General features: G+C 44.8%; 2 protein-coding genes across 4 annotated transcripts in view; both read right to left on the reverse strand.

The window, feature by feature from the left end:
• The window catches only part of ST6GALNAC1 (ST6 N-acetylgalactosaminide alpha-2,6-sialyltransferase 1), a 48,420-nt gene extending 24,650 nt beyond the window's left edge, over window positions 1-23,770 (reverse strand). Inside the window, exon 1 of one of the 2 annotated variants that reach the window (XM_073311073.2) lies at window positions 23,460-23,770. In XM_073311073.2, the coding sequence (XP_073167174.1) occupies window positions 23,460-23,770 (311 nt within the window). Of the gene's footprint in view, window positions 1-23,322 lie in introns of both variants that reach the window. The other variant, XM_073311074.2, reaches the window with a different exon arrangement.
• On the reverse strand, window positions 3,506-23,413 carry LOC140897884 (uncharacterized). Of its 2 annotated transcripts, XM_078848843.1 has the most exons (3): window positions 21,908-23,413; window positions 5,136-21,487; window positions 3,506-4,544 (listed from the first exon to the last, which is right to left on the reverse strand). In XM_078848843.1, the coding sequence occupies exons 2-3, from the start codon at window positions 5,716-5,718 to the stop codon at window positions 4,021-4,023; spliced, it is 1,107 nt and encodes a 368-aa protein (XP_078704969.1). In that variant the 5' UTR covers window positions 5,719-21,487; window positions 21,908-23,413; the 3' UTR covers window positions 3,506-4,020. The 2 variants fall into 2 exon arrangements, with proteins under 2 accessions (XP_078704969.1, XP_073167179.1); XM_073311078.2 differs by having other exon boundaries at window positions 5,136-23,413.
• Window positions 23,771-23,892: the final 122 nt, after the last annotated feature.

Here is a 23,892-nt window from a genome sequence, read left to right on the forward strand (position 1 = left end):
TGATGTGACTCCACCAACTTCAGTGGAGTTACACCAGAGACCAATGGGGAACATCCTCACAGAGTCAGGTTCAGAATGAATTCAGCTTCTGATTAATTTTTGCTGTGTGATGCTCTCTCTTGCCACAGATTCCATCAGATATCTCTCATCCCCTGTATGACAACCATGTTACCCTAGTTAACCTCTTGTGACACTCTGTACCCTTTTACAGGGCTATGATACATTTTGTATAAAGTATGCCTTGTGAGGTATCAAAAGTATAAAGTATAAAGTATGTCTTGTGAGGTATCAAAAACACATAACTTGCTGATCATTATTATCCTGATAAAATGTGTGTGATGACATTGCATGTAAAGGTATATGATTTCCCTGTACAGTATTACTAGACATGTTCTGAGTCTACAGAGAAGCAGACACAGACCAGTTCTGCAGAGACAAAAGGCTAGCCAACGCCTCAGCCAGGTGTCAGCAAAATCAAATGGAACATCACCTGGTTAAGTGGCCATTCTTTGAAAGGAAAGAGGATGTGGGTGAAAAGCTACATCTTCACAAAAAAACAGCTAGGGGTTCCCATCCACACAGACTTCCTGTCTCCTGAATCTCAGCTGGAATGATTCTTGAAGAAGAGAAAGGACTAGAAGAGGAGAAAGGATGTGTCCCATTTGATTTGTCCCTTTCTCTCTACTTAGGACATCCACACTTGAAGACCAAAGGAAGCAGCTTTGGAGTTGAAGAGGGATCCGGTCTTCTTTCTTGCATATGCACTTCAACTACATTGTAACACTGCTCCTGCAGAAAAAGTCCAGTCCTGCCAGCTTCTGATGCCTCCTGCAGAGTGCCTCCTGTCAATACCTAAGTCTTTCAGTTTATTTATTGAGGAATTATTGGTTTACTTTTACAAAATAAAGCACCATTAAATAAAAAGCCTCTTAGCCCTACCTACTATAGGTGGCACTCTGTACACTGCAGATGTTCTTAAAGTGCATCTCTGCTCTGAAAATGCCTCAAAAATGGCATTCTGGGGCTCCACGTTTATTGTGTAGCAGTGCCTCTAACCTAAATGGGTTCAGCTTACAAGTAAAATGATGTTTATTCTAATCTCCAGCTCTGCAAACTCCAACTAGAATGGCAGACTCAAGCTGGGCTCTTTGCCTTGTGCATTGTCACCAACTCCCGCAGGCCAAATTCTGCCCTCAGGGTATGTCTACACTACGGAATAAGGTCGAATTTATAGAAGTCGGTTTTTTAGTAATCAGTTTTATATATTCGCGTGTGTGTGTCCCCACAGAAAATGCTCTAAGTGCATTAAGTGTATTAACTCGGCGGAGTGCTTCCACAGTACCGAGGCTAGCGTCGACTTCCGGAGCGTTGCACTGTGGGTAGCTATCCCACAGTTCCCGCAGTCTCCGCTGCCCATTGGAATTCTGGGTTGAGATCCCAATGCCTGATGGGGCTAAAACATTGTCGCGGGTGATTCTGGATACATATCGTCAGGCCCCCCTTCCCTCCCTCCCTCCGTGAAAGCAAGGGCAGACAATCATTTCGCGCCTTTTTTCCTGAGTTACCTGTGCAGACGCCATACCACGGCAAGCATGGAGCCTGCTCAGGTAACCATCACCATATGTCTCCTGGGTGCTGGCAGACGCGGTGCGGCATTGCTACACAGTAGCAGCAACCCATTGCCTTCTGGCAGCAGACGGTGCAGTATGACTGGTAGCCGTCTTCGTCATGTCCGAGGTGCTCCTGGCCACGTCGGCTGCGAGCGCCTGGGCAGACATGGGCGCAGGGACTAAATTTGAAGTGACTTGACCAGGTCATTCTCTTTAGTCCTGCAGTCAGTCCTATTGAACCGTCTTATGGTGAGCAGGCAGGCGATACGGATTGCTAGCAGTCGTACTGTACCATCTTCTGCCGGGCAGGCAAGAGATGAGGATGGCTAGCAGTTGTATTGTACCATCTTCTGCCGGGCAGGCAAGAGATGAGGATGGCTAGCAGTCGTACTGTACCATCTTCTGCCGAGCAGCCATGAGATGTGGATGGCATGCAGTCCTTCTGCACCGTCTGCTGCCAGCCAAAGATGTAAAAGATAGATGGAGTGGATCAAAACAAGAAATAGACCAGATTTGTTTTGTACTCATTTGCTTCCCCCCCTCTCCTGACTAGGGGACTCATTCCTCTAGGTCACACTGCAGTCACTCACAGAGAAGGTGCAGCGAGGTAAATCTAGCCATGTATCAATCAGAGGCCAGGCTAACCTCCTTGTTCCAATAAGAACAATAACTTAGGTGCACCATTTCTTATTGGAACCCTCCGTGAAGTCCTGCCTGAAATACTCCTTGATGTAAAGCCACCCCCTTTGTTGATTTTAGCTCCCTGAAGCCAACCCTGTAAGCCGTGTCGTCAGTTGCCCCTCCCTCCGTCAGAGCAACGGCAGACAATCGTTCCGCGCCTTTTTTCTGTGCGGATGCCATACCAAGGGAAGCATGGAGGCCGCTCAGCTCACTTTGGCAATTAGGAGCACTTTAAACACCACACGCATTATCCAGCAGTATATGCAGCACAAGAACCTGGCAGAGCGATACCGGGCGAGGAGGCGACGTCAGCGCAGTCACGTGAGTGATCAGGACATGGACACAGATTTCTCTGAAAGCATGGGCCCTGACAATGCATGCATCATGGTGCTAATGGGGCAGGTTCATGCTGTGGAACGCCGATTCTGGGCTCGGGAAACAAGCACAGACTGGTGGGACCGCATAGTGTTGCAGGTCTGGGACGATTCCCAGTGGCTGCGAAACTTTCGCATGCGTAAGGGTACTTTCATGGAACTTTGTGACTTGCTTTCCCCTGCCCTGAGGCACATGAATACCAAGATGAGAGAAGCCCTCACAGTTGAGAAGCGAGTGGCGATAGCCCTGTGGAAGCTTGCAACGCCAGACAGCTACCGGTCAGTTGGGAATCAATTTGGAGTGGGCAAATCTACTGTTGGGGCTGCTGTGATGCAAGTAGCCCACACAATCAAAGATCTGCTGATATCAAGGGTAGTGACCCTGGGAAATGTGCAGGTCATATTGGATGGCTTTGCTGCAATGGGATTCCCTAACTGTGGTGGGGCCATAGACGGAACCCATATCCCTATCTTGGCACCGGAGCACCAAGCCGCCGAGTACATAAATAGCAAGGGTACTTTTCAATAGTGTTGCAAGCTCTGGTGGATCACAAGGGACGTTTCACCAACATCAACGTGGGATGGCCGGGAAAGGTACATGACGCTCGCATCTTCAGGAACTCTGGTCTGTTTCAAAAGCTGCAGGAAGGGACTTTCTTCCCAGACCAGAAAATAACTGTTGGGGATGTTGAAATGCCTATATGTATCCTTGGGGACCCAGCCTACCCCTTAATGCCATGGCTCATGAAGCCGTACACAGGCAGCCTGGACAGTAGTCAGGAGCTGTTCAACTACAGGCTGAGCAAGTGCAGAATGGTGGTAGAATGTGCATTTGGATGTTTAAAGGCGCGCTGGCGCAGTTTACTGACTCGCTTAGACCTCAGCGAAACCAATATTCCCACTGTTATTACTGCTTGCTGTGTGCTCCACAATATCTGTGAGAGTAAGGGGGAGACGTTTATGGCGGGGTGGGAGGTTGAGGCAAATCGCCTGGCTGCTGGTTACTCGCAGCCAGACACCAGGGCGGTTAGAAGAGCACAGGAGGGCGTGGTACGCATCAGAGAAGCTCTGAAAACCAGTTTCATGACTGGCCAGGCTACGGTGTGAAAGTTCTGTTTGTTTCTCCTTGATGAAAACCCCCTGCCCCTTGGTCACTCTACTTCCCTGTAAGCTAACCACCCTCCCCTCCTCCCTTCGATCACCACTTGCAGAGGCAATAAAGTCATTGTTGCTTCACATTCATGCATTCTTTATTCATTCATCACACAAATAGGGGGATAACTACCAAGGTAGCCCAGGAGGGGTGGGGGAGGAGGGAAGGAAAATGCCACACAGCACTTTAAAAGTTTACAACTTTAAAATTTATTGAATGCCAGCCTTCTTTTTTTTGGGCAATCCTCTGTGGCGGAGTGGCTGGTTGTTCGGTGGCCCCCCCACTGCGTTCTTGGGCATCTGGGTGTGGAGGCTATGGAACTTGGGGAGGAGGGTGGTTGGTTACACAGGGGCTGTAGTGGCAGTCTGTGCTCCAGCTGCCTTTGCTGCAGCTCAACCATACACTGGAGCATACTGGTTTGGTCCTCCAGCAGCCTCAGCATTGAATCCTGCCTCCTCTCATCACGCTGCCGCCACATTTGAGCTTCAGCCCTGTCTTCAGCCCTCCACTTACTCTCTTCAGCCAGCCAACTCTCCTCCCGGTCATTTTGTGCTTTCCTGCACTCTGACATTATTTGCCTCCACGCATTCGTCTGTGCTCTGTCAGTGTTGGAGGACAGCATGAGCTTGGAGAACATTTCATCTCGAGTGCGTTTTTTTTTTTTCTTTCTAAGCTTCACTAGCCTCTGGGAAGGAGAAGATCCTGTGATCATTGAAACACATGCAGCTGGTGGAGAAAAAAAAAGGGACAGCGGTATTTAAAAAGACACATTTTATAAAACAGTGGCTACACTCTTTCAGGGTAAACCTTGCTGTTAACATTACATACATAGCACATGTGCTTTCGTTACAAGGTCGCATTTTGCCTCCCCCCCCCACCGCGTGGCTACCCCCCTCAACCTTCCTCCCTCCCTGTGGCTAACAGCGGGGAACATTTCTGTTTAGCCACAGCAAACAGCACAGCAGGAACAGGCTCCTCTGAGTGTCCCCTGAAGAAAAGCACTCTATTTCAACCAGGTGACCATGAATTATATCTCACTCTCCTGAGGATAACACAGAGAGATAAAGAACGGATGTTGTTTGAACGCCAGCAAACATACACTGCAATGCTTTGTTCTACAATGATTCCCGAGTACGTGTTACTGGCCTGGAGTGGTAAAGTGTCCTACCATGAAGGACGCAATAAGGCTGCCCTCCCCAGAAACCTTTTGCAAAGGTTTTAGGACTACATCTAGGAGAACCGCAAATGCCAGGGCAAAGTAATCCTTTCACATGCTTGCTTTTAAACCATGTATACTATTTTAAAAGGTACACTCACCGGAGGTCCCTTCTCTGCCTGCCGGGTCCAGGAAGCAGCCTTGGGTGGGTTCAGGGGGTACTGGCTCCAGGTCCAGGGTGAGAAACAGTTCCTGGCTGTCGAGAAAACCGGTTTTTCTGCTTGCTTGCTGTGAGCTATCTACAACCTCCTCCTCCTCCTCATCTTCTTCGTCCCCAAAACCTGCTTCCGTATTGCCTCCATCTCCATTGAAGGAGTCAAACAACACGGCTGGGGTAGTGGTGGCTGAACCCCCTAAAATGGCATGCAGCTCATCATAGAAGCAGCATATTTGGGGCTCTGACCCGGAGCGGCCGTTCGCCTCTCTGGTTTTCTGGTAGGCTTGCCTCAGCTCCTTCAGTTTCACGCGGCATTGCTTCGGGTCCCTATTATGGCCTCTGTCCTTCATGCCCTGGGAGATTTTCACAAAGGTTTTGGCATTTCGAAAACTGGAACGGAGTTCTGATAGCACGGATTCCTCTCCCCATACAGCGATCAGATCCCGTACCTCCTGTTCGGTCCATGCTGGAGCTCTTTTGCGATTCTGGAACTCCATCATGGTCACCTCTGCTGATGAGCTCTGCATGGTCACCTGCAGCTTGCCACGCTGGCCAAACAGGAAATGAGATTCAAAAGTTCGCAGTTCTTTTCCTGTCTACCTGGCCAGTGCATCTGAGTTGAGAGTGCTGTCCAGAGCGGTCATAATGGAGCACTCTGGGATAGCTCCCGGAGGCCAATACCATCGAATTGTGTCCACAGTACCCCAAATTCGAGCCGGCAAGGCCGATTTAAGCGCTAATTCACTTGTCAGGGGTGGAGTAAGGAAATCGATTTTAAGAGCCCTTTAAGTCGAAATAAAGGGCTTCATCGTGTGGACGGGTGCAGGTTTACATCGATTTAATGCTGCTAAATTCGACCTAAAGTCCTAGTGTAGACCAGGGCTCAGTTACACCTGTGCTACCCTGCCCGCAGTGGAAACTCAATTCACAGTTCTAGGGCTGATGCATCAGTCAGACTAGGGTCCTGCTCCTACCCCAGAGGGCCAGGTTGGTTCTGCAGGGCTAACAGCAATAAAAAGCAGTTAGTCATTAAAATCAGCATGTGGAAATGACACATGCAGGGAGCAGAGCTGGTGAATGAGAATGTGCCATTTTCATTGTCCCTTTCCTGACCACAACTGCACTTGAACTTGACTTTTAATAACATACTTTCCAGCACTACTGTTTAAGTAACCTCAAGGGTGTGCTTTTGTCTCTAAATCACCCTTTTCTCTAAATGCACATATGCAACTGTTTGTAGTACTACCTTTGTGTATTTTGTGATCAAAGGCTGCATAGCAATCCATGCACACGAGGGGGCAGAGTTAAGGACATTAGGGGAATGTTTGTTGCTGAATGTCCCAACTCTTGCGTAACCAAATAGTCAACTTTATTGCATTAAGGTAGAGCTTTTATTATTTGGGATGTGTGCTATTTTTATTTATGTATTTAGTGGAGGGAGATGGGAAAGGAGATTTGCACTAATGGGTGAAATCTTGGTCACATTTCCCAGCATTCATATCCCAGCCATGTGTTGGCAAGTTTCTTGGGGGATGAATCCCTCCCCCTGCCACAATTCTTTCTCTATCCCCGTGACATTACACCCCATATTCTTCATAGATATATGATTATGATATGAATATGGCCTAAGATATATTTTATGCAAAATGGGTCTTGTAAAGTATCATTGGAAAGGTTATGATTTACTGAATGTGATTATCCAATTTGTATGCATGTATCATTTTTGTATCTGAAGTTAGGGAATATTGATTATAACAATTACAACTGTGTGTGTACTTGGAGAAGTGCCCACCAGACAGTACGCAATCAGCCTTAATCCATTGGGCCACCAGATAGAGACAATGAGTCTTTGGAGATGTGGATCTCCCATCTGCTTGGAGTGCCTTCCTGTGGACATTGCAAATAAACCTGGTTTCATAGTTGCTTTGACACTGCAAGATCACCAGATACAAAATACCACCTTGGCCACTGCTGACTGGTATTTTTCCTCTGTAGGGGGAGGGGGATCAAACAAACGTTTCTCGCTTTAGGTAAATCCTTTTTAAGGCTGGGACGGGGGTTCCAGATAAGATCTTAAGCTTATTATGCATGTTTTGTTTTATTTGCTCAGTAATCTGCTTTGTTCTGTTTGCTATCCCTTATAATCACTTAATACATTTTTGTTTATTATTAAACCCAGTTTGTACAATCTCTAGCTGGGGGACAGGGGAGAGAAGAAGTTGTGCATCTCTCTTTTCATAGTGAGGGAGGGAGAGGGCAAATTTTTATGAGCTTGCACTGTACAGATCTTTCTATACAGCACATGACAGTATTAGTTTGGGTTTATTCCCCAAAGTGGGTGTGCATGTGAGTGCTGGGTGAATCCTCTCACACAGAGCTGACTTCAGTCTGTATCTGTAGCTGGGTGTGGCCTGCTCCAAGAGGCTGGAGAGCCTAATTCAGCAAAACAGGGAGAGGGAATCAGGAGGGGCTCAGTGAAACCTCAGTACATCAGGTGGCATCCTAGAAGTGGGGTTGAAGCTGTCACACACACCCCTTGCTCCTCCCAAGTATGGCTATCCTTTGGCCCAGAAGGGAGAATGGCTGGTGGATCTGCGTGGTCCTGATCCTGCCCTCTACTCCTCCCCCTATAGGGGGACAGGAAGAACACCTGTGTAGCAGAATTATGCTACTTCCACTGTAGCCTTTCAGGACCCCTGATAGCAGCAGAGGCCAGGACTTGTCTCAATATGTTTATCTAGAACAGTGACCTGAATGGGTTCTTTCTCAGGAAGTTTAATGAGAAAGCTGGCATGCAGCCTGCAGGTGGTTTCACTACAACTATTTATGAGTTTTCAGTCTGACATGTGAGGTATTACAGGTACAGTAACTCCCTGTGCAAATAAGAGGGATGACTTGCTGAGCACTGGAGCCTCCAAAAAAGCCCTCAGCAGAGTACTGGGTAGTACTCACCCTTTCTCCATCCCTATTGTGCGGAGCCCACCCTAGAGCAGACCATGGTGCTCTTCCCCACAGCAAGATCCTCACTATGAGGTATCTACCAGAAAACAGCAACTTATCCAGGGAGTCCTTTGCTTGGGTGCCACCCTCAAGCTCAGTCCTCTTCAGGAAAGTAGAGAGTATTGCCCCTTTCTACCACAGGCTCATGTCCACTCTATGTGGAGTTATGTCTACACTAGACTTCTTTCCTTTTGCAATTTCCCAACATTACTATTGCTGGGGCCGCACTTTTGGTGGCAGCAACAGTGAGAGCACTAGTGCAGATAAAGATACCAGCAGCCACCAGCTTATCACATTGTGTAGACAATCTCTGAGCAGTGCGAGATGGCACAGTGCTCACCATGCTGGTGGCCACCCAAAGCCCTGGCCCCACAAGCCCTCCCATCTAGTACACCACTGATGGGAAATTTTACTGAGAAAGCACTAGCCATCTTTTTTCTGTAAAGTACAACTCTGAACCAGGACCCTTAGGTACTCACCCTCTGTGTTCAGGGTAGATGCAACATTTCTAACTTTCAAACAATGGAGTCTCCAACATGGGAATTTCTCTGAGGTCCAGACTGCATGGCCCAGAAGCAAAAGGTTGTAGCACAGCAAATGTTTTGCCATGCCCCGCCACTGCAGTAGACCCGCTAGTCTTCTCAGCTACATCTACAACCAGATGGTTTCCTCACTGAGTTGTTTTAAAAATAAGTAACTAACAGGGAAGACGGGTGGAGAAGATTTTTTTTTTAAATCAGGACTACAACCACCACATTTAATGAACTTAGACAAGAGCTGGGCCCAAACTTTCAAAACAGTCTTGTTTTCAGCCTTCCTCTGTTCTTCTATTCAACACCACTATCACAACAGTGGTACCTTCCATTGAGACACTAACAAAAACTGAGTATCAGGATCCCAACAAGGACAAATCAAGGCCAAGGGACAGACCAGGAGCAAACCTGAGGCAGGGTGTAGCCGAGGAGTTTGTAGTCAGGTCCAGGCCAGGGTCAATACCAAAGGTCAGAGTCTGAGTCAGGTGGTGAAGTCCAAATCAAGCCAAAGTCAAATCAGGAATTTAAGAGCAAGAAGCAGAAGCTATAGAAGATCTGCGCTGTTGCCTGGACACTTCCTGGAATGCCCCTGGGGTTTATATAAAGCAGGGAGCTGATCAGGAATGACGGGGCTGCTGTCTCTCAAACCTCTGAGGCGGTACTTCCCATGGTCTGTGTCCACAGTAGGTCATTGGAAGTGGAGTGCAAGTTGGTTACAGCTGCTGCTGGATGGCAGCTTGGAGTTGCCAGCTGTCTGGTAGCTCTATGGGTCTAGGTTCTAGATCTGTGGGGCCTTACTTTGAGATTGTGGAAACAGCCTTGAGAACTCCAAAAACCCCTCAGATGCCTGGGAACTATGCCCAGCAGCCAAGTCAGAAAAAAAATGAGAACTGTGTGTTAGGACTGGCTGAAAATATTCTGTTGAAACTGTTTTAAGGGAAGGTTGGGTTTTCAACAAAATGAAATTTTTTCAAAAGGGTCTGATTTCTGCAGAATACTTAAATAGCTCATCACAATACTAAATACCCAAGAAGCAAAATAATTTGATTCAAAATGGCACCACTGCATCCCATAGAAGTTGTAGTTTATGTTCCCATTCTTCTCTATGGGCTAAGCTCCCTGGTTAGAGTACATCTTCCATGATGCACCACTTTCCTGCCCTCTTTGTGCGGAGGAGGGGCTGCATCATAGAAGCCCCAACCATGGTGCATCATGGGAGACGTAGTCCAGCCAAAGAACCTAAGCCCATATTGGAGAACAGGAATTAATTCAGGGAGGACCCATAGGCTGTTTTATACAGGAGGTCAGACTAGATGATCACAAAGGTTGCTTCTTACCTTATGACTACAAATAGGAGGATAAGGCATCCAACTACAACTCCTATGAGGCACCACTATTTTGAGTCAAAATATTTGGAGTTTTTTTACAAAAAAAGTCAACATTTTCTACCAAAAATCTCCCTTTCTCATTGACTCCTTCCTTCCTGCCCCCCCCCCCACCCCAGACATTTTGTCAGAATGTTCAGTCGAAGGCCAAAAAAAATGTTCAACCAGCTCTACTCCATGTAGATATTTCTCAGATCTCCATGGCTCACTCTGTTACTATTAAGCAGAGCATCACATCTGTGCACTACACTCAACAGGATCACATCACCACATCATGCCAGAAAACAACAAAGCCAACTGACAACTGTTTCCAAGTGCAAGGTGTTATACCAATAAAATAAAAACCAGCAGGATCTTATTAAAGGGAAAAAGGCAAAATACCACATTTATTGTGACTACAGAAAGAATCATAGTAAGCAGTTAGGGTTTTACCACAGCAACTGGGAAATAGTTAGGACTAGAGAAGCAGAAATAGCTCACACTACAGTTGCATCTGGACACTATTTTTTTTGCATCCTTTCCTAGAAGTCACGATAGCATTGCTGTGCACTGCTAAATAGTTCCACCTTCCAAGTTGCAGATACAAGCACCCAACTAAAATACTTTAGGATCTGTCCAGAGAAAGAGTGCTCTATGAGCTAGTCTTTCCCCATTTTTAGTAAGACAGAAGTGAATTAAGTCACATTAACAGGATTTTACCAGGACATTAGAACAAGTCACAAGTACCAATCTTCAGATCCCCTAACTTCACACATGAGTGAGGCTGTCTGACCCCACAGGGGGAAAAACAAACAAAACTCAACTGTTGGGCTCTGGCTAAGCAAGGTTCCCTCTGCAAAACAGGAAATAATATAATGCATAGCAAGCTTTTCTAGGAGGATTCTGGGCTAACTTACTGCACCTTACTGATCCTGCAAACATACACAAAAGCTCAGCAATGCTCACATTTGAGGGAAAAGCTTCCATGTTAACCTTGAGCTACACCACATTACTTTCTTCTTAGGCACAATAATATCTGCAAGTAGTTTAATTTAAAACAAAAAAAACAAAACACACCAAGAAAACCCCAACTGGACATGTTGCTGCGTAATCACTCAAAGGCTGGAATTGTATGAGGATGATGAGGGCAGCTGGTTAGGGCACTAGCCATTTTCATCTATACTAATCAGAGTCCAGCCAAGAGGCTCTGAGGAATTTTGGTTAAGAGGCAGATCACAAAACATGTGGGGTTGGAGGGTGTGAGCTACATTTGAAATAGAAACGATTTGCACACACTTCTCTCTTCCCCCCCTCCCATTTTACCTCTTTGAAATAAAAGACTTGAAATAATCTTTGTTTTGAACTGCACAGGAACCTTCAGAATTAGAATAGTGAAGCATGCACACAGTGACAGTACCATCCAGTGGACTACTAAGTTATTACCAGTGCATTGTTTGGATTGTTTCTGATTTCTCTACGGTTGCTGGCAAGGTTCAATTCAAAGGATAACGCAGCTGAGCTGTGACAAAAGGTAGGAGAGCACCTAGCTAGATTTCACTGCCTGCTGGAAAGTCCATTTGCGTTACCTATTTCCATCCTTTTCCAAGTCACGTATGCATGAATTGCCTTTTAACAAGGAGATTTATTTTACAGCTAGGGCTCCACAGGCATTTCGCAAACAGAAGCTACCACGGTCATGAGTTAAATCAACATGTATTCCTGATACATGTCCCACTCCCACAGTCAGCGCTGCCAGTTTTGGGGCTGCAGTGAGATCCTATGGGTTCCCTTTCCCCACAAGAGAAGGTGATTGGCTTCTTCACATCTTCCCCTTCCTAATGCCCCCCGTAATTTGGTCTATCATATAAAAACCACAGTCATGGCCAATAAAGTCAACAGGCTGCTGCCAAGAGAAAATGCAGATTGTTTTATGTTTACCGGCCTCTTTGGAGATGGAAATAAGGAAGAGACACAAGACTATACAAGATATTTATCTTTTATTAGTTTTTTTTTTGTCATTTTCAGTACAGTTTGGCAGTTGACAAGTGTCAATGACTGGGAGCATTCAAAATCTGAAACACATGACACTTCCATTTCCTTCATACCCACAGAACGGTTCAACCACAGCCTTCCCAATCTACTACTGTGGGGAGAAAAGCACATGGAAAGGACAGGATTCCATTTTACCTGTTGGAAAAGCAATGCCCCATAGTTGTGGATACTTATTCCCAGATTTTTCAGCTTGGAATGGTCTCTAGTGTGCACCCATCCTTCTCACCTGGAAGTTTAACATTTACATTATGGTAATGCTTAAAAGCCACAACCAAGTTGGACCCCATTGTTCTGGGCACTAAAATGTAAGATACAGTCCTGGGTATAGTCTTAAGAACGGGGAGTCCAGAAGAGGACTGTTTTTCAATGGAAGCATTTAATATTTCTAAGTCAGCATACACCTGGTTTTTGGAAACGCCAAGCACCCACAACTTCCATTGGTGTTGTGGACCCTCAGCACCTCTGAAATGAGGCCCTGTAAATATTAGGCTTCTTAATTAACAGCTTTCACAAAGTTACTATGTTAAGTCTATAGTGGATATGAACATTAAGTTTCCACTAGATTTTATTGAGACAAGTTTGTTATTTAACAGGCTTCATTTTGTGATAGACTATAAAGTTCTCAGAGGTTAAACTTGTGTCATCATGACTATTTTGCACAGGGGGCTGGATACAAAAACCAAGTGCAGAAGACAAGATTGAGTACATCTCATTTTGGACTACAGTAAACAAAAGCAAGTTTATCTCCCTAAACACATCAATGCATAGAAGGTAAAGGTGGAAAAGACCCATTAGAATATCCCAGCAGTCTTCTTGCCAATTTCTGATTATTCTCTACATATTGCAGTGCTTTGCCTGGCCTATTCTTAAGTACTAGTGCTTCCACCTCTTCCCTTACAAAACTATCCATAATCCAAAAGTGTCTCACAATCCAGATTTTTTTCCTACAATTCTGCAAGTTTCCCTCTCAACTGCATAGTTCTATCCTTATGCACCTCACTACATAAACTCATCTCAAACAATTGTTAACTCACGTCACCTCCCCCTTAGCTGTCATTTGTAAAAGCTAGACACACTTACCTTTTAATTCAAGTCACACCCTCTCGCACTCTAATCATTTGTATTGTATCTTCTCTGAACTCCAACCAGCTTGCTGGTTCTGAGCTGTCTAAAAGTGAAAGGGCCATTTCCAGGTGCAGCTGCACTGGAGATGTGTAACAGAATGTTACTTTCTGCTTCTTGATGTGTGTTTGTATATGCAGCCCAAATTGCACTGGCTTTTTTTTTTTTTTTTTTTTTGGTGCAACAACATTAGAAAAACCTCTTATCTGAAGTGATGCCCATCACCACTTCCAAGCCTCTTTCAACATTCCTGTTTTTCTCTGCATATATTTTAATCGTTGCTCCTCAAGGATATTTAGCTAGACTAAGTTCTTTGGGATACAAGTTATTATTTACTATGTGTTTGTACAGGGTCAAATTTTTAAAGTGCAAGTGACTATGCTCAAGTCCCACTGATTTCCATTGAGACTTCAGCTCCTAGGAGCCTGTCTCTTTTGGGACTTAAGTTCGGTTGAAAGCTTTTCCCTTTAGTGTATAGTACAATGGGAATCCAATCTGAGTTGGGGACTCTGTTAGGCACTACTCTAATGCAAATAATAAAATTGCTGGTGTTCAAGTGACATTAATTTTCTGTATTTCTAACCTATGTTCCATTGTGTTGTGTGTCTTCTTCCCCATCAATCTTATGATCTCAAGCAGCACCTGCCTCTCAATAAGAAACAGGGTTCAGATTGCTTCTCACCTGGTAGAAAACCTCTACGTTCTGCACCTTAGCTTTGCCCTGCAGAACTCGGAATCTTTTGCTGTTGCTTGATACCCAACAGATATCTGGGCAGTTGAGATATCTCATGAATTCTTAGGTCTTGCTGTCTTCCTGTTCTGAATGTCTGTAGTAAATGCCCACAGTTCTGTTAATCATCCCTTGCATTATCTATACTCAAACAATTCCTTTCATCACACTTGATAACTTGGTGGTACCCTCCCACCTTCTCCTGTACAGATTAGTCTCCTCTTTACTGACATTCTAGTTCTCAGAATCATCCTGAATTTCTGCTGTGCCAACTTCATAATAATTGTCACAATTTAATCTCCGTTTTCTCTGCACCTGACATTTTTACCCAAATTCTGCCTTACATTATATGTTCAGCTCAACCCACAACCTTAGCACTCACTTTCTGGGGAACACGCTTGGATTCACAGTTTGGGATACATGACATCTGCCAGGAAAAAAAAAAGCATTCCTATAAATAGGAATGCTTCATTTTTATCTTTTGGACTTACCTTGAACGTTGTAGATTATTATTACCCAGTGTTGTTTCCACAAGTGTAGTCTGGAAACGTGCATGTCCCCATGAGCTAATAACTTGGCTCCTCCATTTGACATTGAAAGAGGACTTACAGAAGAGATCATATCCACAAAATCAGTCATAATGCATATAAGTCTTATCTTTGAGGCAAGAAACTAAATCCAGATAGTTGATAAAAAACTAAAGATAAACAGAAAAGGAGGACTTGAGGCACCTTAGAGACTAACAAATTTATTTGAGCATAAGCTTTCGTGAACTACAGCTCACTTCATCGGACGAAAGCTTATGCTCAAATAAATTTGTTAGTCTCTAAGGTGCCACAAGTACTCCTTTTCTTTTTGCAGATACAGACTAACATGGCTGCTACTCTGAAAAGATAAACAGCAGTCCTAATATTTTTCCAAGGACTGCCCTGTTCAAACCTCGCAGTGATCAGCAATCTTCTAAAAAAACTAGACAGATAATTTTATAACCTTAACATTGCAGCATCCAAAAAGGTTTTTTGTTCTTTCAATCCTGGTGCATTCCTTCTGCCTTGTCAATGCATGAGTCTTTGGCACCGATAATAATCTCTTAATATTGGGGAAAAACAAGTGCTGCTTTTGCAAATTTTTACAGATTGTGCTCTTAGGACCCTGGAAAATAGGAGTAAAATTGGATATGGTGTTTAGGAGATATGTTGCATCTGAATAAGTGAGGTTTTTATCCACGAAAGCTTATGCTCAAATAAATCTGTTAGTCTGTCCGGTGCCACCAGACTCCTTGTTGTTTTAATAATAAATAATAATAATAATAATAAAAAAAGTGATCTGACTTCTTGAACTAATTTTAGCTCACCATAACTCCAAAATGGGTTGGCCTAGGAACTCCTCATTGTTTTAGCTTGTTGTATCTTAGTGAGAACTGCTGCCTTTGATTAATTCTGAGGAACATATTAGTGGAAGTTATTCAAAATACCATCCACCATTCCTTTTGCATTAAATGCAGATAGCCACAATGAGAGAGTGTGGGAGGGAAGGCAGCAGGTAGGAAACAAAGAGGTGTGGCCTACGGGAAGAAACCCATGTGGAGCACTCAAATGCGAGTCTAGGACTGAAAGAAAGCCACATGGCTACATCTACAAGGGCTCCTGCTTTCTTTAAGGCCAAATGCCAGCAGAGTACTACTGCATCTCTTCACTGAAATGGATTATATTCAGAAAATTACCCAGACAATGCCCCAAAGAGTGCCTTACTTTGACCCCCTAGCACAGACGCATAATTACTGTACCTAGAACTACAAACGCAAGACTAAAAGTTAAGTAGCTTACATGAGCCACAGCATGAAGATCACACCTTCACATTGGATACTTTTGTACAAAACGAAACCCATGCACTCCACAGCTCGGCAAACAGGAGCAGATTTAAGATGTCTGCAGCCCCTGGCTGTGAACTTAGTCCTCATCAAAACCATCTTCATTTGAAAGCCCTGCATTAAAAGTTCTCCATCTTACACATTAAGTACAACAGGCCATTTCCAGCATAAATCCAAGTTTAACCAGAACGTCGGGGGGGTTAAACTTGGATTTATGCTGGAAATGGCCCACCTTGATTATCATGCACATTGTAAGGAGAGTGGTCACTTTGGATGAGCTATTACCAGCAGGAGAGTGAGTTTGTGTGTGTGTGTGTGGGGGGGGGAGGCGGAGGGTGAGAAAACCTGGATTTGTGCTGGAAATGGCCCAACTTGATGATCACTTTAGATAAGCTATTACCAGCAGGAGAGTGGGGTGGGAGGAGGTATTGTTTCATGGTCTCTGTGTATATAATGTCTTCTGCAGTTTCCACAGTATGCATCCGATGAAGTGAGCTGTAGATCACGAAAGCTCATGCTCAAATAAATTGGTTAGTCTCTAAGGTGCCACAAGTACTCCTTTTCTTTTTGCAAGTTTAGAAAAGCAGGCACAAACCAGTTCCTCAGAAACAAAAGACAAACCAGCAACTAAGCCAGGTAGCTTAAGTCAACAAAGTCAAGTAGATTATCACCTAGTTAAGTGACCATTCTTTGGCAGGAAGAAAGGTGTGAGAAATTTACATGAAATGGAAAACAGCTGGGAGTTCCCATGTAAACAGACTGGCTGCCCCCTGAATCCCAGCTGGAGATGATCTTCAAGGAGGGGAGAAAGGTACAAGAATAGAGAAAACACACACACACCACAAATTACCTCTCTCCTCCATTTCTCTATGCTCATGGCAGGAACAGCAGTGTAAAAGACACCCCAGGCTGGAGATCTGAGGGGACACAGCTGTCCATCTGTCCAGATTGTACCCTGGATAATGTCACAGGTCATCACCAAGGGCATGGCATACCCATATTCAGTATCCTACAAGTAACTGTTGCATAGACAAGGACTATGGGACAACTTGGATTCCCTATGTAGTTTCCAGGAAAATAGACTATAGCAACAAAGCCAAATATCTGGATATATTTCTTTGCATATTGTCTTTGAAGATCAAGCTATTAAATTGTCAGCAACAATCAAACAGAAGTGATACATACAGAATACACACATATATGCACTAATAATGATGTTCCGGTTTTCTTTTCTCTATATATTATTGATACTTACCCATCTCCGCAAAGTACTTTGAAACCTACAGATAAAAAGCTCCATGTAAGTTTAAGTATTATTAGACATTCAAAACTATATTCTAGACTTTCCCAAGTAAATGCAAGCATTCAACAAAAAATTTATGCTATATATCCATGGGAAAGTGCATCTTACCAGATAAGATGACAAAGACTTGTTCATAAATAGAAAAGAATACAGCAATTCATAAGAGTAACACAAACTTGTTATTTGACTCTGTATAAACCAAAAGAATTAAATTGTATTTGCATACCACTTCTTACCTCTTCTTATGAGGCTGTAACACACTTACTGCATCTTACCAAAGGCTAATTATATTAACTCCATAGAAGTTCATTAATATAGGTAATTTTACAAGATTCAGTGCTCTACAACAGCAAAAAAGTGGGGGCAAGCCTCTTATTTAGGAACTTAAATTTAGGCATCCAGTTTGAAAATTCTGGCCTAATTCAGTAACACTGTCCTTTTCCCCACATATGTTTTGTATGTAGCTAATACTTCTAGGGAATCAGTCTTCCGTTAAACATTCAGAATGGAAATACATTGCATTTGAAAGTTCCATTTAAAAGGTTAAATACACCCAAACCAATGACAATGTAACCATGGGCAGAGACCAGAGCTGGAAAGTTGAAGCCACCACTGGCCTTTGTTCCCTGTGCTAGAGGATCAATTATGTTACTGAGATGTCAGAACTGTCACCTAGACACAGCAGAAGGTCAAACTACATGACCTAACAGCATCTCTAAGGCCTGACTGCCCTTTCAAATCTGTGCAAGTCAGGAGTAGCTCCATTAAAGTAAATGGCGTTTATATCAGTGTAGAGTGAGACAAGTATCACACTGCCCTCAATTTCTTATTTTAAATTCTCTGCTTGGCCTTTGGGGAGGGACAAAAGAGAAGGCAACAATATAATAAAATAATTTGTTAATGCCACCTGACAGCCAGAGCATCATTCATTAGTATTTATTACAAATGATCTACCCTTTAAGGGGAATGGTCTGATCATGCTGGTTTGAAAAAGGAGCAGAGAAACAAAGGGTTAACTCCTTGAGAATCCCATTTTTCTAGGTATGTATATCAAAATGATTGTAGTAGCTCAGTACCACATGCAAGTTCTAGCCAAGACTAGATCAAAAACAGAGGCTGGTACAAGCTAATAAGTGAAAAGTTACCACAGCATTTACAAAGAAATACCGTGTAATTGCTTTCACTACAATATTAATCACTCTGGAGCACTGACATTTAGGCCTATAAAGCCTTATTCACAGAGCTACCAGGCACAGGCATAGGGAAAAGACTGGCACTCTAATTGCTATATTAAAAGTTTTACTCAGCACTACTCTGACGTTTCACTTCATACTAAGAAAAATTAAGTTGTCTGACAAATTAAATTTTAATTACATTTTCATTTCTGAGTGTCGCTGACAGACATCAAGAGTGGCATTGTGCCAGTGCCATTACAGAAACCAAATAGGGGTGAAAAAAAAAATTTGTAAGCATGCGTCAGTCCTACCTGAAAATCACAGGAATGCCAGTGTATGTTGTTTATAATCTTTAATGAAGTAGTAATGAATTTTACTTAAAAGTCCCCCACAATGGGAACAGCTCTCCCCTTCATGTTAACTTTCGGGTTGCAATGCAAAGCAAAATGCATGCAAGGTTCTGCTATTCTGCAGAAAGCTAAACACTGGTAGGCACTTCACCAAGGCATACAAATATATCACAGCTTTGAAGAGAACACAAAAGTCATAACTTTATTAATGTACAAAAGGGTACAGTGTTGTTCACACTACAAATACGTTCCTCCTACAAAAATGCTCAACAACTATGTATTGCCAATTGAAAGAGGTCATCAGCCAATTTCTCCACTCTTGGGAGATTCTGGTATTATTACAGCCTTGCCTTAGAGAGGTGCTCTGTAAACCTCCCAGACCACCCCAGATTTTCCACCTCACGTCTTCCAAAAGATGCACAGGTAATGGACAACTTTTCTTCTTGCCCATTTCTGGCAATTAAGCTTATGGTATTCTAACCCCCTTTTGCCCCCGTTCCAGACTCCCCTGCAAAGACAGGAAGTCGTGGAGTTACTGCCATTCCCAGTCTGATGACCTCTCGGTATAAGCCACTTAATAAACAAAATATACACGTGTTTTTGCCAGTGTATCATCAACAGCATTATTCTGATCCCTCTAAGCGATGACTTGTAGGCTTAACACAAACATAGGGAAAGAATTAGATGGCATTTCAACAGTCAGCTCTTTGATCGCTGTTCATATAAATGATCTCAAAACAAGAAAAAGTTTCTCACTGGATCCTCATGAGAAAATTTCCACTAGTTATGTGTTCTTTATAGAAGTACAAAATATATATATAATCCCTAGCTACTGGGCACTTAATATCTTTAACATACCCCTTGAGGTAGGTAAATGGGTAAATTTGAAATGGGACTACGAAATGGTAAGATGACTTGTTTGCAAGTCAGCATCCAAGCCAGTAGTGTGCTGGAAGGTAGAGTCCTTGAGTATAGCCAGAAATTAATGTGTTATTTGAGGACAGATTGCAGAGCAACTGATGGTGAGGAAGCCAGTTTTGTCAAAACCTCTATTGCAGAGCAGGTTACAGAATCAGTGTCCTGTTACTAGTCAGACACTAGATGGAAGCTAAACTCAAATGAGAGTGGGATATATGATACTTGTAAGCCCTATGTACTTCTTAGTGTTAACACAGGATTAATCATGAAGAGCAAGAGAAAGACAAAAGGAAGTGCAGGTCCTCTACTCAAAAGGGAAGCAGAGCGAATAACTGACTACATCAAGAAGGCTGAGTGTTTAATGCCTATTTCACTTCAGTCTTCACTGAAAAGGTTAATAGTGTGAGTATCTGGTCACAATATTAACAAAGGGGAAGGAACGCAAGCCAAAATAGGGAAGAACATGTTAAAGAACATTTAGATAAGTTAGATGTATTCAAGTTGCTAGGTCCTGATGAAATTCATCCTATGGTACTTATGGAAATAGCTGAAGCAACCTCATAACCATAAGCAAAGATCTTTGAGAATTCATGGATACTGGGTGAATAACTCAAAGACTGGAGAAGGGCAAAAATAGTACTTATCTTCAAAAAGGGGAACAAAGAGGACCCAAGGAATTATAGACCAGTTAGCCTAACTTGGATGTATGGAAAGATACTGGAACAAATTAACCACCAATCAATTTGTAAGCACCTAGAAGATAGCAGGGTTATAAGAAACAGCAAATCATGCCAAACCAACCTAATTTCCTTCTTTGACAGGGTTACTGGCCTAGTGGATGAGGGGAAGCATTAGACATGATATACCTTGATTTTTAGTAAGGCTTTTGACACAGACCCACATGACATTCTCATAAGCAAAACAGGTAAATGTGGTCTAGATTAAATTACTATCAGGTGAGTATACAACTGATTGAAAGACCATACTCAAAAAGAGTAGTTATCAATGGTTTGCTGTCAAACTGGTAGGGATGAATCTAGTGGGGTCCCACAGGGGTTAGTCCTGGGTCTGGTCACTATTCACGATTTTCATTAATAATATGGATAATGCTGTGGAGAACATGCTTATAAAATCTGCAGTTGACACCATGCTGGGAGGGGTTGCATGCACGTTGGAGGACATGATTAGAATTCAAAACGACTGAAACTGGAAAACTGGTTGAAGTTAGAATCCACAGGACATTAGATTTCTTTGCTTGTCTCACTCGACCTCCACCTTTTCATTCTGAATCAGCTGCAGTGCACTCTCTGCTACAGTTCCTTGCCATTCCTCCATTCACTGAAAGTCAAGTAATCGCCAGAGATGCAAGGTGGGTGAGGTAACATCTTTTATTAGATCAACTTCTGTTGGTGAGACTCTCTCTCTAACATCCTGGGATTGAAACCACTACAACGACACTGCATACAAGTAACCTTCAGCTCATAGCATGACTTCTTTTGACAGTTAGAAGTTTACATTTCCTGCACCTCCAAATCCAAACTGACTAAGATTTTCTGTTATTTAGTTACTGCTTACAGATCAACATCTTCCCTGCCACTCATTCACTGTTACGGTGGTAATACCACAGTGACATTAGAGGCTGCAAAGTACCCCAGTCATGTAAGCAAAAAAGAAGTGTCACTACCAAAGAAGAACAGAGGAAGACCGAAGCGCCAATGTGAAGATGGGGAAGGGGTAGCAGTGGGAAGGGGGCAGGAAGAGTCGGCAGTGTGCCAGGTATTCCCTGCTTTTGTTGGAGGATTCCTTGGAAGCCTCAGATGTGAACTTCAGTTCCCTCAGTCCATAATTTAAGATTTATTTAACTCAAACATCTGAGAATCTATTAGGAGAAAATAGAAGTGTTAACAAAAACAAGAAATATTAAACAGTCTGAATAAAAAATAAAAAAAAACAACAAAAACCATAATTAACTGAGAAGAGGTAGCCTGGCTTCTCAAATGTCCTATTCCTAATTTTTTCCAGTCACCCATCATCTTCTAGGGGTGACAGGGATCTACAGAAAATCATAGACTCATTTCTACTTCTCCTGCACCATCATATGTATATCAATCTCTTTAGGGTTTTTCTTCCATACATCATAAAGAAGCAGGAAAAAAAAAAAAAAAAACACACACAAATCATCTTTAGACTACTTCTAAAGATAAAGCATCATTCCCTGGAACCCACAGTCTCTACATCTTGTGTGGCCGCGGAGTGCATTATACGACTCCGTAGGCTGAAGCCCTCCCACTCCACTCACCTAGTACCATGCTTCTAATAGGGGACTCTGGTGGGAAAAATGACAATATGGGCTTCATATTGTAGGCCTCTGCTTGTTCCTCAGATCCCAGGGGGTTGGGCTTAGGTTCCTTTATCCTATCAATGGATGGTACAAGGTTCACTAAGGTTGTGCGTTCCTGGCTAATGGGCTTCTTCTTTCTCTTGCGTTCCGTCACAAGTAAGGTGGGGGTCCAGGTGAGTTGTTGTGGCTCACTGCTCTTGCCACTTGTGTCTCTGCTTCCCCTTCCTAGGTCCTCCTCAGAGGAACAGTCCACTTCCAGTTCTGTTTTCACTGCAGCCACTGCCACTGGGTCCAGCCAGCCACTCCCACCAGCTGCTACCACAGCCTTGAAGGCTTCCAAAAGGGCTGGACTATTGTTGTCATCAGACCAGGGCAATTTGAGGAGCTTGGCTTCCGGAGTCCCACACACAGGGATGTTGCTGTTGTGCCTCTTTGTGGCTGCCATTGAAACCACAGAACCCTTGAAGGCCAACGTGCTGCTGCTGTTGGGCTCCACTGTAGATACAGATGTCCCACCGTTGTCTTGGCAGTGGGGTGGCCGCCCGTGACCCAAAAGAGGGAGACTGAATGATCTCATTGGCCACCTTCGCCGTGGGACCCGTTGCTTCGGAGCTTGAGGCCACGGACATGGCCACAGGGCCTGAGGTTGCTGTGCTCCCACCATAATGACAGGTTTCAGAGTAACAGCCGTGTTAGTCTGTATTCGCAAAAAGAAAAGAAGTAGAAAGCTTATGCTCAAATAAATTGGTTAGTCCCTAAGGTGCCACAAGTCCTCCTTCTCTCTTTGTGCTCCCACCGGCCGCCTTCGCCTTAGGTTGCTGCTGTCGTCGCCACCGTCAACGTCCCACCAGCCACCTTCATTGTCGTCTCTGCTGTGCTCCAGTCAGCCTCCTTCGCCACAGGACTCAAGCCCACCCCCCCACTCCCAGCGTCTACCTTTGCCATGGGGCCCGGGGCTACCAGGGTCCCGCTCCCACCAGCCACCTTCGCCATGGGGCCCGAGGTTGCCGCCGCTGCCACTGTCACGCTCCCGCAGGCCATCTTCACCGAGGGGCCTGAGGCCGCCGCCGCCGCCTCCGCTGCGCTCCCGCCTGAGGCCGCCGTCAGTGCAGAGCCCGCCGCGCTCCCTGCCCCCCCCCAGCCATCTTGGGGGTCTGCCGCTCCAGCCGCCTTAGCCGTAGGGCCCGATGCCGCGCTCCCACCGGCTGCTTTCGCCTTGGGGGCGGCTGCCGTCCCTGGCCGCGGCCGCCATCCCCGCTGCCGGCCGCTCTCTTCCTGCGAGCGACTTGCCAGGGCTGCGGGCACCGGCCCTGGAACGGGGCCCGGGCGGGGGGGACAGCGGGCCCCGCGGGGCAGGCGCCAGACCCGGTTACCTTGACGCTGCTGCTGCCGCCGCCGCCGCCTCAGCTGCCAGTCGCTGAAATCTGAGAGAAGGGTGAGAACTAGCCGCCGGGCGGGGCCGCGCCAGCCGCCTAATGACCTGGCTTGGATTTACACAGCCGCCACTTACCCGTACCCAGCCCCACCATCTTGACACTGCACATGCGCACAACGCGCGGGGCGACATCGGCCGCTTCCATCCGGCCATTTCTTGGGCCCCCACATGGCAACTATGAAGTTTAGAGCGATAATATCGGGGAACCATCCAGATGTTACGCATGCGCAAAGCACGAGCATCAGTCGCCAGCCCCGAGTAGGCGCATGCGCAGAGCGCGCGTTAGGCGTTGTAGACGGCTCGCGCGCGGCGCGTAACGGTTCTCGCAGCCGCTTCCGGAGGCAAGACATATTTTCCCTGTCCGGGGCGGCTCTGCGAACACGCATGCGCTGTATTGGATTTAGGGGCTGTTCTAGTTGAGTCGTTGTCCTGCTGCGCAGGTTGACTACGGAATCCTGCCAGGGACAGTTCAAGCCAAAGTTACAACTGCGTTGGGAAAGGGGAGCCT

This window comes from Lepidochelys kempii, chromosome 14, assembly GCF_965140285.1.
Source record: "Lepidochelys kempii isolate rLepKem1 chromosome 14, rLepKem1.hap1, whole genome shotgun sequence".
Classification (NCBI taxonomy): domain Eukaryota; kingdom Metazoa; phylum Chordata; order Testudines; family Cheloniidae; genus Lepidochelys; species Lepidochelys kempii.

What these genes read in the sequence shown, in the direction of transcription:
- LOC140897884 (XM_078848843.1), bottom strand. Translation starts at nt 5,718, where the DNA reads ATGCAGAGCTCATCAGCAGAGGTGACCATGATGGAGTTCCAGAATCGC. An exon ending in AGGCAGAGAAGGGACCTCCG is followed by an intron (nt 4,545 to 5,135) that starts GTGAGTGTACCT and finishes TTTCTCCACCAG; the next exon opens with CTGCATGTGTTTCAATGATC.